Source organism: Amia ocellicauda, chromosome 21 (genome assembly GCF_036373705.1).
Source record: "Amia ocellicauda isolate fAmiCal2 chromosome 21, fAmiCal2.hap1, whole genome shotgun sequence".
Classification (NCBI taxonomy): Eukaryota; Metazoa; Chordata; class Actinopteri; order Amiiformes; family Amiidae; genus Amia; species Amia ocellicauda.
Window position 1 is genome coordinate 9,633,632 of NC_089870.1, and position 14,325 is coordinate 9,647,956.

A 14,325-nucleotide genomic window follows, 5' to 3' on the forward strand; every position below is an offset into this window, starting at 1 on the left:
AGGAAAAGAACTCGCTGAGATTAAAAATCTCTTTTACAGGAGTGTCCTGGGCAAGACAGACATCAGCAAACACAAACTAATTTAAAACACACAACACAACATAGGGAAATCAAAATACAGACACCATACCATCCAGCACCAATACATGACCAAATAAATACAGCTATTTAGGTTTATACACACCCAGTGCTACAAGCTCCTGCAGTTTTAGGTCAGATTGAAGACCATTCCCTGCAGTCGGAGCAGCAACCCCAAACGCTTTTCTGCCCGTCTCTGTGCGCACAGTGGGAACTGCCTAAAACTTCTCTGCAGCGATCAACAGAAAGACTGAACTAGCTGGATTAAAAATAAAAAAATAAGAAAGTATTTACAACCTGAACAACTGCTGAATGAATAAAAACAAAACTAAAAAAAAACAAAAACAAACATATTCTTCTAGCCTTGTCCACCCGTCTGCCATTCCCGCGTTTTAGACGATAATGTGTGGCGCTCACAGGTGGGGCTTCATAAACACCTGTTTAATAAACGTGTGACACGCCACTCCTTATATTGTTTTTATTCCACTAGCAGGCTGTACCTACAGTGTGTTACACATAGGCCAAAACACTTGCTATCACTCTAATCACTCATCTGGTTTAACCTTTGAATTTCAATCAACTCAACACCCCCCCCCCCCTCCCCAAGTGTGTTTTCTCCATTTCAGCCCAGTTTCTGGACTCTGTGTTTCAATCACACAGCCAAGCATTTTCATTGTGTTACAGTCAGAATCCTGTTTGTTACCAAGTGACTCAATTTTCTGATTAAAAGGAGAACACACTAGCCAGCTGTTTCTCTCACACATCTCTCTTACAGACTGCACTCCACTAGATGCTGTTCTGTCATGAAATTCTCACGTAAGGAGTGGAAACTAATGTTCTTAACCAGATTTTCTGTAGGCCTAAATTTTATTTATTTCAGATCCTCTGAACTTAGGCAATGTTGTCCAATGAAAAAAAAAAAAAGTTAATGAAAACACTGGAATAGATTCAGACAGGACATAACACTGGAAAAAGATAAATTAAACAAATACTAAATCAGCATTTATTGTACGGTTGTATTATTTATTCTACCAGCAGCTATACATGTTTTTTCCCCAATTTAATCTTAATAACAATTTCACCTGTATTTTGAAATGCACAGTTATGGTTTACACAGACTTGTCTGCTGCAGTTGTGTGTATATGTCTTGTTTTTCATAGATTTCACAAATTAATTAGGTGGTTTGGACATGACAATAAGTAACACTGTTCGGAAAATAGCACATTAGCATTGAATAACTGATACAATCACAGCTTGTACAAGGTCTGCAAATCAAGATTCAAACAATAACCCAATATATAGTTATAGGTTTTTACTGCAGCAATCTAGGTAAAGTACCTCGCTCAAGGGTACAGCAGCAGAGAGACTGAACCCCCAGCACTCTGCCCAGAGTCCAGAGCCTCAACCGCTTCATAAAATACTCACAATTGCCTTGGGTGTATGCTAAGCTTAAATGTTTCATTTATAAATAATAGGCACAGTTGAAACAGCTACAACCATATTTTAAGGGGCTGCACAAACAGAATAAGCAGCTACTGAGCATAAATATGGTATAAACCCAAATCAGTAGAGTGCACGATTGTTAAATCATGCTCAAAAATCAATGCACCCGAATACATGTTTTGTCCTTGTTTTATTACTCAGCCAAGTATCTCCATTTGTTAGCCATCACACCTGCAAAGTCTGTCACAGAAACTAAGCAGTGCATCACACTGTCTATGTTTGCCACTTCAGGCCTAATCCTCTCCCCCAGCATATTTCTGCTCGTTGTGTCTTTTCCACTCCTGTCAGTGGGTTCGGGTCAGCAGAACTTCTGCTTGCCATTGAATGCCTTGGCTCAGGTCGGTTTGAGAATGATTCTAAAGACACCGCGATCCAGGGTTTCACTTCCCATCAATCGCATGTACATGGAGTCATGGACACTACCTAGATTGATAAGGAAACCTTCACTGTCCAGTGGCTTAATAAGCATGGTAAAAAAAGAGTACACACATACACAGCGTGACCAACTGTATTAGCAATGGGGTATTAGCCCCCCTTTGCCACTAAGGGATTGTACCAGAGGTCATGTCATGTGCTGTGTAGAGTTAGTATTTTCATTGGGCCTGGCAGTGTATAGAATAACCCATACCAGAATGTGCGCATCATAGACTCAATGAATTGGCTCCACTTTAGGCACTGGCTCTACCACACAGACTCTAGATCAACACCCAGTTAGTCTCATGCAGTTCTCCAAGAAATCATACAGGATGCTGCTACAGCAGTTTTTGGTATCAGTGCCAATCTGCTTTCTGATAGCAGCCTTTCCCGTATTTCAGAACGAACTTCATTTTCCATTTCCAGTGCATTCAGGCACATCCAGTTCAAACAGCCATCATTTATTAAACAAAAGAATAAGATCTGATTCTGGTTATGTATTGCACACGCAGTGTGACATGAACTAAAGCTAAACTGTTCCGGGACGTTACTGCCTTAGATTTTATGTGGAGTACGTACGGCAATGGTATGAAGTGTTTGTTGTTTTACCTGTGATTTAGGCATCCTAGCCCATAATGAAACTTAAGGTTTCGCCTTCACCCTTCCGTTTCAAGCCTCTGAGCTGTTCTATCAACAAGCTCACTAACCTATTATGATCAAACTTAAAGGCATGGGAGGTTAATATGGTGGATTGATGCAGCTCATTCCTATTGGACCCCTCAGAATGTCCTTGCACTGTATCCTGAAGCTGTATAAGTGCTCTTCAAGACACAGACATGGATGTCGAAGTTGTAAATGGTCTGGGACTGATTGAGCACCGTGTTGGTGTGGAAGATGTCCAGTTACTTGAAGCACAGGTGCGGGATGCCTCCTCTGGATGTCCCAGGCGACATGTTCGCTGCCTGCGTGTTGTCTGGGCTGTCAACCCGAGAAACCACGCTCTGTTTGGTGCGTCACCCAGCGGACCTCAAACCAGTGCGCTGTCGAGCTGACGTCACAATGACGAGACTGGTGGCAAAAACACTTATAATACAGATAGACGCCTAAAGACACAAGGGTCAGAAAACACAATTAAAACATGACTGACATTAAACAATTATGCAATCTTGTGTAGCAATATGGTATACAAAGAGATGGGAGAAACAGAGCATGAGTGGCATATATTTCCACCAGAAAATCGTTATGACAGGAGACAGGTGGATTCGTCAGAAAGATTGTTCGTCAGCAGTTAAAGTAGCTAAAACGATAATGTCAAAGTCTTTACACTTAAACTGTATCAGTCCACAATACATAGTATATACTAGTCCCTTGATTTTGGCTTATTCTCTTGGCTACGGGAATGACAGTCTGGAGCCGGTCCGGACCATCAAACCCCCCCTTTACAGGCGCTGCTGCAGAGGCGGCCGGGGACAGGGCGGTGGAGGGATGCGAGAGAATGACGCGCTGGGGGAGTGTGTGTATACTCTGTGACCGGAAACGAGTGTGATGACATCGGAGTTGTTTACTCCCGAAATTGGTAAATTCCACGAATCTCCTTTATCGCACATTGCATATTTTATCCTTATTGTGCAGCCATAATCATAACATTAATCATCAATCATCAAGATTGCTCCTGGATCAACTCGCAACATTGACACCCTTAATCAATGCCCTGATTGAAAAGGGAGATTCACATACATTATGAAATAATAACTGAAGAAAACTTGACTTCAAGTTTTCAGACCAGCACTCCATGTAGTGAGCCACACATTTTCACTGATCAAATATTTGGTATATCTACCTCACACTGCCCCTTCTGACCCTAAAACAAAATACAAGTACATGACCAAGAGATTTCCAGAAGACCAGTGGTCTACCAGGATTTGAACCCAAGTCCTCATGACTTCTAGACCAGCCGTCCATGCAGTGAGCCACACAGACCGAAGAGCTGCCAGACCCGCAGCGCCACCGGGGGAGTGTCAGTCTGCAGGCCGGAGCCGCACTGTTCAAGGGGCCAGGGGTAACAAAGGAAATATAAAGTCTCCACGATTTTTTTTTCTTTGTACAACAACGATAAGACATATATGAGGGTTTTTTTCAATCCGGTCCTGGAGTACTCCCTGCCCTGCTGGTTTTTGTTCCAACTTAGGTCTTAATTGCTTAATTGCACCCTTAATTGACCTAACAAAGCAATATACCATTCGTTTAAGTAGTTAAGACCTAGGTTTTAACAAAATCCAGCAGGGAATTCAATGGAATTAAACACCAAGGGCCAATTGCAATGAACTTGCAGAGTTAGTACGGAGTTGCCTACTGTACCTTATTGGCATCATCCCCAGCTGCGTAAACCAGTACCCACTGCAACCAGAAAGCAGCGGAACAAAGTATTCACAGAGAGGGTGCGCAACTGAACCCAGCGCTGCGTGTCCGATTCTGATATCCAGATATTATTTCTTATGTATACATGTTTTTATGTATTTATTTGTTATTATTTGCTTGACATCTGTAACTAATCCATTAAGAAAATAAACATCATAATGAATATATTTTGTGTATGTATTCATGTGACCTATGTGTAGGCTGTGTGTGTTCTATGGCTCAATAATTACTGGAGGCACTCCTGGTTTCAACTGCAAGTGGAGTTCGCGGTGGATTGTCCAGGGCCGATTGATGGGGGCGAATTGACTGACCCACAGGTACAGTATACAGCACCTTAAGACCTAATAAGATAAGACCATGTTTATGTTATGTACTAATGAATTAATGCATTTATGGAACCAGTCCTTAATGTAGTAGTGGAGACTTTATATTTCCTTTGTTCCCCCTGGCCCCTTGAACAGCGCGGCTCCGGGCCACAGGCCGACACTCCCCCGGTGGAGCAGCGGGTCTAGCGGCTCTTCAGTCTGACCGCAGCGGCGCCTGAAGAGCCTCGGCTCCAATCGCAGCTCTGATGAAGGTGTTCAGTCCTCTGTTATTACACAGTAATTAACTTACATGTCATGCAGTCCTCACATATGATGTCTCTGTCCTGCCAGTAGCACATCTCGTATGACACCGGCCGTCCTCTGCCCCAGTGATAAAAGGCGCCAGTCTTTACAATTGACCTCCAGATGTATGAGACCCCACTGCTGAAACCCCGTTTGAACACCAGCTTTGGAGGATCTCCAGAAAACGGCGATCGACCCCAAAAACAGCCGACGTGGCAGAGAATGACCGCCACCGACACTCCCCCCATCAGAAGCTCGATCTGGACTCTCACGGAGGGGCCCGGGGCCACAGGGACTGGGGCCTCCGAGCGGCGAGTCCGGGGTGTGGAGGCTGGGCTGAGCCCGCTGAGCCGCGCCTCTTTCCCCGAGTGGAGCTCCGCCGAGGCGCCGGCGTCACGGGCACAGGTGGGCCGCTCAGGCCGGTGAGGGACTCTGCGCGTCAGGCAGCGCTTTGCACCGAGACATAAACCCGGCGGCCGGTTTCTGAACATACAACACATTTTCATTCAGACCCTGAGTGTTTTGCTTCATGGCCAGCTGCTCTGAGACCCGTGCAGTCTGCGTGTGAGGGACCGTGCGCATTGTGTGCGCTGTGAGAGGCCAGTGTATCGGCTACACGGAGCACATGTCTCACGGTACGTGGGCTCTTTTGGATTTTATTTTGCCATTCAGTGTGCTTTATAAATATACACTTTAAATGTAGCTTTCGCAACGTAATAAAAGTGGTCTGTTTTAATGGTGTTTCTGTTGGATGTCGCACTGTTGTTGTCCTCGCCTGCTTTGGCGTTTGCGCGCACAGGGGGAGTCGTGCGGTCGGGCTGTGCAGGCAGGGCTGGCTGAGGGTTGAGCTCACGGCTGGGGGTCGGTGCTGTCCAGACCGCAGCTCTAGAGACTCGTCTGTCTGCTGTGTCACTGGACCCGCTCAGAGCAGCGCTGCACTGCTGCCCCCCAGCAGCTGCACAGTGTGTGTACAGTGTGTGTGTGTGTACAGTGTGTACAGTGTGTGTGTGTGTGTGTGTGTGTGTGTACAGTATGTGTGTGTGTGTACAGTGTGTGTGTACAGTGTGTGTGTGTGTGTGTGTGTACAGTGTGTACAGTGTGTGTGTGTGTGTGTGTGTGTGTACAGTGTGTGTGTGTGTGTGTGTGTGTGTACAGTGTGTGTGTGTGTGTGTGTACAGTGTGTGTGTGTGTGTGTGTGTACAGTGTGTGTGTGTGTACAGTGTGTGTGTGTGTGTGTGTACAGTGTGTGTGTACAGTGTGTACAGTGTGTGTGTGTTCACTACTCTTCTACTACTCTGTGTTCTACTCTTCTCCACCGACTCAGCAGTCGGAACTAAAAGTGTGGGAGCAGAGTTTCCGCCGGTTGTTTGAGAGTGGACTCCCTGCTGCCTTGTTGTGGGGTTGCCTGTTTGTCAGATACAAGAACATACAAATGCATATCATGACGATGTTCTCGCTGTAATTGCGCGGACATCATTGTTCATGGTTACTACGAGGTGAGTTCTAATTGGCATCGAGTTTTATTTTTGTTTCCACCATTTTCAAGTGCTTCTAATTGTGTTATTGTATAATGTAATACGTGCTAGCCTGGCCAGTATGCTTAAATGTTTGAGCTTTTGCTTTGTCGCATGGTGTTCGTATTCTGCTACATGGATGTGAACTAGTACTATAAGTTTTCTTTTGTTATACAGAACAAAGTCTGCTCCTACAGCATTGTGAGTAGGCAGTGGATTGATTCCCACGATCCTTGTGTAAACCGCAGGGCCAGGGTGTGTGTCTCTCCGTAAAGGAGGATCTTTTTCCCACACATGGCTATTGTTGTTGTTTCCTGATTTTTTTTTATTTCAGAACAGGGAAATTCTATTATCAAATTGTCTTTCGTTTTGTTCCTTTATTCAACAATTGTAACGTATATTAGCAGGACCGGGAGGCGCTGTCGAGCACCTCTTTACAATTAGGATTAATATTATTGTAAATGCCTAAAAACTATGTGACTGCTGTAAAGTCATGGTGTATTACCACTTTACATTGAATTCTTCTTTGGTGTTTTTCTGTTTCCGTGAATGAAATATGATTTAAAAAAATCTATGGTGTGTGGATGGTTCCTTTAGTTTTGACCTCTATTTAAGGATCCACACATCTGACTCCTGTACATTTGTAAAAAATAAAATGTTTGCAATGTAAAATATTTTGGGTATTGTATAAATACAACCAACAATAACTTCAAACGTGATGCAGTATAGTATCTATATATATGCATTTATTAATTTACTGAGACTTCATATGGTGGTCTGTCATGCCATCACACATGGGGTGTGAGATTTCGGCTGCATATCTGTCTATTTACTGATTGTATCGATCCTATAGCATATTAAAGCATGCAGTTAATCTAGCTTAGTAAGCAGAATGTAAGTATTTAAATGTTACTTTATGTCCTTTATGTAGAACATTGTCTTTATAATAAAACACCAAATTAACATTGTTATTAAAATTAATTTTGTGACTTGTTTCTTTCAGGATCGAGAGTGAGATTGCTTTGCTAATCATCAAGAGGGAGCAGTCTGTGGCATCATAAATGAAATCAAGACGTGGATTGTCCCACCATTTTCTAAAAGCCCAATCCAAGGACGCTGACAGTTATTGGGAGCAAGAAAGGGAGGGAATACATACCCTGAATAGCCTGTAAGACATAAAGATGATGTGAAAACTATCATTAAAAGGATGACTATGCAGAACAGTATAGTCTTTTGCAGAAGGGGAATTTTTCTAAAATGATTTCTTATCCACTTACCTTTGAGGGGCAACATCCACAGCCATTGATTGAAATGAACAGTGGTTTTGAAACTTATCACCCAAATGTAGAATCGTCTGTACCCACCACTGGTGCAGATTTTGCAGGATCTGGTTTTGACAACTGCATTAAAACTGAAGGGGAGCAGCGACACAGAGAGAATGCTAAAGGCACTGCAATGAAGCATCAGTGCACGGTTTGCTTCAAGTGGTTTAAATTTGCCTCAAAACTCGAGCGTCATTATCTCATCCACACTGGACAAAAGCCTTTTACGTGTTTAGTGTGTGGGAGAGCATTCAGGCAGTCCATCCATTTAAAGAAGCACCAAGAAACCCATAAGAAATGGAGCCCTTTCAAAGACAGCTTTCAGCAATTGGATTTTACAGATGGAGGTGAATTTATTGAGTCTACGCCACATGAAAGGATCCAGGAGGATTCTCACTGTGGCATTGCAAATGACAGCCCTTTGCCAGCATGCACGGTCTCTCAAGAAGACGAACAAAATCAGTCGGAGCATCCTAATGTTAATGCCCTCAATACAAAGGTGACTGAGCCAGTCCAGTGGATTAGTACTGATGGTCTGCACGATCCAGAGGGCCTGGTGCTAGACAGACAGACTGCAGCAAAACAAATACTTCAGGAGCATCAGTTTAACTCTTTTACAGAGGAAAAGGTCATTTCACAGAGAAAAAAAGTCCACCAGTGCACTGTGTGTCTTAAATTCTTTAATTCCCCTTACAAGCTTCAGAGACACTTCCTTATTCATACGGGGCAGAAACCATTTGAATGTTCTACTTGTGGGAAGAAATTCAGGCAAATGGTGCATCTAAAGCTCCATTCCCAGACCCACATCAAATTAAATTCTCCACTGCACCCCTTCCCTAATGATTTAATTGGACTTAATTACGCTAATCAGCTGCAAGATGAATACTGCACCCGGAATGAGACGGACTGTAACACAACTGCAGAGCGGGCCTTCGGTCAGTCAGAAACGCACGAAATTGCCAAAAATGGCACCGGTGAGTCTCTGGCATCTCCCAAAGGCAAACGGAAGAAGGGTCACCAGTGCACAGTATGTCAGAAAGTCTTCAATTCACCTTCCAAACTACAGAGACATTATCTTATTCATACCGATCTGAGGCCCTTTGATTGCTGGGAATGTGGAAAGACTTTCAGGCAACTTGCTCACTTAAAAGTCCATCAAGAAACCCACAGAAATAGAAGAGAGTTTGGGAATTCTTCACAAGAGGAGATGGTTAGTGGTTCAGAACATTATGAAACCCAGGACGAAAGCCATGGTAAACGTGAGTTCTCCAGCTGGGAGATATCTTTTGATGTTTCAGCACAATTGAATAGCCTCCAGGGGCACAAGCCTGTGGCCTCTCACCCATTGTCAGGGGCAGATTGTTCTGTGAATATACCACCTGACCAACAGTCCAATAACTTTATTCCTAACAAGGCCGAAAATCCCACAGTCCCTTCGCGCGAACCCAAAACAACAATGGGTTTGCAAATGGATCATTTCCCTCTGTTGCAGGAGAAGGCTACCCACAGGATTGGCAGCTGTCGTAATCAGTGCAGCGTCTGCTTTAAATCTTTTAAATTTGCTTCAAAACTGGAGCGCCACTATCTGATCCACACAGGAGTAAGGCCATTTAAATGTCTTGTCTGCGGTGTAATGTTCCGGCAAGCAGCTCATCTAAAAAAACATCAAGTAAAGCACACGAAATCGCAGGATTTTAACTATGCATGTCACAGGGACAACTCTCTGCCCGAAAACCAGCAACCTCTGCCTGGCGATTCTGTACATGAGCTAGCACCTGGAAGTCCTCTGCAGCCCTTTGAAGAGAACGAGCTACAACAGGCCGAACATCTTGAGCTTAATATTATTGTTAAACCGGAAGATCCAAGTGAAAACTGGCAGATCAACAGCGATGTGGATATTGAAGTGGCTACAACAAGTGAAACATTCCAGCATCAGCAACCAAAAAATAAAGAACCCAAAATGACCAGAAAACCCCATCAGTGTGTCATGTGCTTAAAATATTTCACTTCCCCCTACAAGCTCCAGAGACACTTCCTGACTCATACTGGGCAGAGACCTTTTGATTGTAAGGTGTGTGGAAAGACATTCAGGCAACTAGAACATTTAAAATTTCACAAACGCACCCATTTTCATTTGGATGTTTTACATCAAGGAGAGAAAACCATTGAGATTAGCTCATCTGCACCTGACCAGATTGTGTGTGAAAAGTTACCTGCGTTGTCTGAGTTGAATACGGATGTATTTATTCAGCAAAATACTCTCAAAGAACTAGGAGAGTCCGACCCCCCTGATGTGAAGACAGAAGATGCTCAAGAAAGCTTTTTCAATTGTGCAGAATCGCAGACCTCTTTTTCAACAGAAGAGGTGCCTAAAGATCCTGTTCTGGGTTGTGACCAGATTAAAAAAAACAGGACGCATCAGTGTTTGCTGTGTTTAAAATGCTTTGATTGCCCTTCTAAACTTCAAAGGCATTACCTGACTCATACTGGACAGAAGCCGTTCCGTTGCTTTGCATGTGGTAAGGAATTTAGGCAGGCCATACACTTAAAAGTGCATCAACGCACCCACAACAAGTGGAGGACTTTTAAAAGTGCCTTTCAGCAGCAGAAGTTCTTGAATTCAAACCAATTCAGTAGAGAAATGAACCCTGGATATGAGAAAAGCCAAGGCAGCCTTGAGAACTTTTCACAGTCTGATTTTCAACCAGACTTTGGGCTCCCAGAATCCAAGGAGTCGGATGCATACACTGCGAATGATGTGTCTAAGGACAAAATGTTTCAAGAAAAATACGGTATCACTGTAGATAACTTGGGGGATGCAGACATTAGCAGAAGAGTGTATCAGTGCTCGAAGTGTCTGAAGTGCTTCAGCGCCCCCTCCCAGCTTGAGAGGCACTACCTCATTCATACCGGGCAGAAGCCCTTTGAATGTCATATCTGTCGCAGGGCCTTCAGACAGTCATCCCATTTGAAGGCGCACTACCGAACACATAAAGACATGAAAACGTTGAAAGGTGGCTTTCAGCACAGGAGGTTTATTTCTTTTAGGAAGCTGGCAGACCAAAAGCAAAACCACGCTCGGAAGAAATTCTGTCTGTTGCAGGGTGCATCTAATACAGAGTCATTGCCCTACACCCTTAAAGACATGAAAGGACACCACATAGGCACAGCTGCTTCTGTTGTAGAAAGAGACCAAATGCCAGAGCAAAAGAAAAACCTTACACAAGACCAGACCATTCAAGAACAATCAAATAGTTCTAACGCAGAAGGAAAGAATGTCAAAAGGCGTGTCCACCAGTGCTGTTTGTGCCAGAAAAGTTTTGATTGTCCTTCTAAGCTCCAAAGGCATTATCTTTCCCATACAGGGCAGAAGCCATTTGAATGCTATGTTTGTGGAAGGAAATTCAGACAGCTAACACATTTAAAAAGACATCAACAAAGCCACATGGCTCTGAAAAGCTCCACACAGCCACGGAGGTTATGGAATGCAGATCGCAGCCAGAGCCATGCCGTGAACCGCACAGACCATTCTCCTACAGGAGGCCTCATCCCTCACATTCTTTCCCAAGCCAGTATCCTCCAAGACCAAAATCTGAAACAGTGCAAGTTTACTGTTGCCGTACAGTCTGGTAATCTAAGACAGAAGAGAGCCATTGTCGGTGTCTCCGAAACACAAGAGAATACAGAGGGCTGCTTCAGTGTGGAGCAACCGATTCTTTGCACTGAAAGCCACAGTGCTGAAAACAGGGAAAATGTTCAGAGCAGCAAAAGGGTTTACCAATGCTCGAACTGTTTCAAATGCTTTGATGCCCCTTCTCAGCTCGAACGGCATTATCTAATTCATACTGGACAGAGACCCTTTGAATGTTACGTTTGTTCTAAGGCATTTAGGCAGCTATCCCATTTAAAGACTCATCAACGCACCCATAAAGAGTGGAGACCATTGAAATATCCCTTTCAAAGTGATGAAAGCAAGGAGACTAAGCAGAATCAGATTAAGCAGGGATCTTCTGTAATTTATAATGTATCCAGTTTTGACCTGGATTCCCGCACCTTTGTCCTCCAAGAACAGAAGGTCAATCGAACGGAGCCAGTAGCAGAAGTTGTGCCTCCTGTACCCACACATGACCTGCCTAACAACAGCACAATATGTCAATATGGCAGCTATGAGGCATGTGTTTTAGGAGGACAAGCTCCTATTGCACCCCAGAGTTGCCTCTATCAGGCTGGGGAAAAGAGAACTGGTAAGAGACCAGTGTACCAGTGCTCGGTATGCCCAAAGAACTTCACCTCCCCTTCAAAACTGAAAAGGCACTTCCTTATTCATACTGGACTGAAACCTTTCAAATGCTATGTGTGTAACAAGTCATTTAGGCAGCATTGTCACTTACAGAATCACCAACACACCCATGCAGCGTTGAAATACCGTGCCATTCGGCGTCCTTCAGAGAACCGACCGCCGGAGAGGACGGCTTTGGAAAGATGCTCGCCTGTAGCCAGCGCCCTTCCAAAGCAGACGCCCCGTGATTCCACAGCGCAGTCAGACTGTCCCCCTGGAGTAAACGTTAACCACTGTTCAACTATTAATGACAATTGTGAACATTCACGTGAGGATTCTGATATTGAATCAAACGGGATACAGGAAAGGAATCGCACAGACTCGGCCGACAAATTTGAAGGTAGAGTCCGACTTGGCAAAAAGAAGCACACATGCTCGGAATGTCTGAAATGTTTTTCCTCCCCTTCCAAACTCGAAAGGCATTATTTGATCCATGCTGGAGAGAAGCCTTTCGAGTGTGCTGTGTGTAACAAGACATTCAGACAGGCAGCTCATCTCAAAGTTCATCAGAGAGTCCATGCAAAACAGGTTCATGGCACAGAATATCTCCAAAAGGAGAGTTCAATCAGTGACTTCAGCGAGGACCGCAGCCTGCATATTCACCAGTCCTGTCAGCTGGAAGCCAATTCTGACCCTACTCCCCAGTCTATAGTAGCAACAGAGGAAGGATTGGGGGATCAGTTACCCAAAACTGATTTGACCTCTGACCCTAATGGCTACTGGTGTGAACCCATTTCTGACGGACTGTTCAGATGTGCAGAATGTGATGGTTATTTTGTAACTGAAAGGAAGCTTCAGGTGCACAAGTGTGTTTTAAAAAATCAAACCCAGATTAGAAATCCAAGCAGGAGCCTTTATCAATGTGCTATATGTTTCAAAAGCTTTGATTCGCCCTCTAAGCTCAAAAGGCACTATGTGATTCACACAGGGCAGAGGCCGTTTCAGTGCTCAGTGTGCAGGAAAACATTTACACAGTCATGCCATTTAAAAACTCATCAGCTCACTCATTTCAAGTAAGGAAATGTAATGTGTGTCCAAGCAAATACTTTTGTCCAAAGCATTGTGATTTAATTCATTTTTATGAAGGTTGACCTTCGTTTGGAATCTTGCTGATATATTTCACTTAACTGGAGCATGCTATAATTGTGTTTTACTTGTTTACATTGTCACAAGGTGGTTTAGTACACAGTACACACCTGTATTTGGTTTGTAAATGTTAATTCTTGCATTTGTCTGTCATGAAACCTTAAATCTGTCAATTTCTGACATGCCTTTACGGAGTAACATTCAATACTATAATTGCATTCCTTTATTTAATAGTTTCCTTTAACTGCTGGATAAGTAAATTAAAATGTATGTAATGCCTACTGTAATTTACTCCATGGTTGATTTTCTTAAAACTTGCACTGCATGCCTTTAAACGTGTCATACTAGATTATCTTAATTATCTTTTTGTTTTTGTTCGTATGTATGTGGCTCTTCAATGGGAGTTTTTCTATGTTTATTTAATCTGAAACTGGGGCTCATAAGACATTTCATGGATTATGTACTGTGTAGTAAACATTTAAACAACCATGTGCCACTCTCCATATTATACATGGCCATATGTGTACTACTAGTGCAACTTTTTGTTAATGCTTCTGAAATTTGCAGTTGTGAAATGTATCAAGACCTGCACTCAAAACTGAAGTTTGTATTGCACAAATGTTATTTAAAGCTGTTTTTTTACAAAATAAATTTTACACAATGAAAAAGCGTACGTGTTGTCAGAAATGTCATTGAATTCACTCAGGATTCACCTGAGTGAGATGCTCTCCACAGAAACTTTAATTTTGTATTTGAGAGATATGCACATAATACTACATTCATTTCTCCTGCTGAGAGCGTACCTTTATTTGACTATTTTAATCACTATATCCACTTGTCCAGTAGAAATATTCAATTTCTGGTCTTGGGGTTCTTTAAAAACTAATGTGATCAGATTTAATATGATGGGGAGATACAGACATAATGTAATAATGTCTATCTTTTGTTTCCTCCAAAGTATATTGTTTAGAAAATTATTATAAATTAAGAATTATATAGTTTCAGATTATTTTTGCCGAAAGACCAACAATGCTACTACAATAT

At 43.1% G+C, this 14,325-nt stretch overlaps 1 protein-coding gene across 1 annotated transcript; it reads left to right on the forward strand.

Annotated features, from left to right (window-relative positions):
• The first annotated feature begins 6,270 nt into the window (after positions 1-6,270).
• LOC136716986 (zinc finger protein 729) lies at positions 6,271-13,952 on the forward strand. Its single transcript, XM_066694446.1, has 2 exons — positions 6,271-6,516; positions 7,538-13,952. The coding sequence occupies exon 2, from the start codon at positions 7,792-7,794 to the stop codon at positions 13,210-13,212; it is 5,421 nt and encodes a 1,806-aa protein (XP_066550543.1). The 5' UTR covers positions 6,271-6,516; positions 7,538-7,791; the 3' UTR covers positions 13,213-13,952.
• Positions 13,953-14,325: the final 373 nt, after the last annotated feature.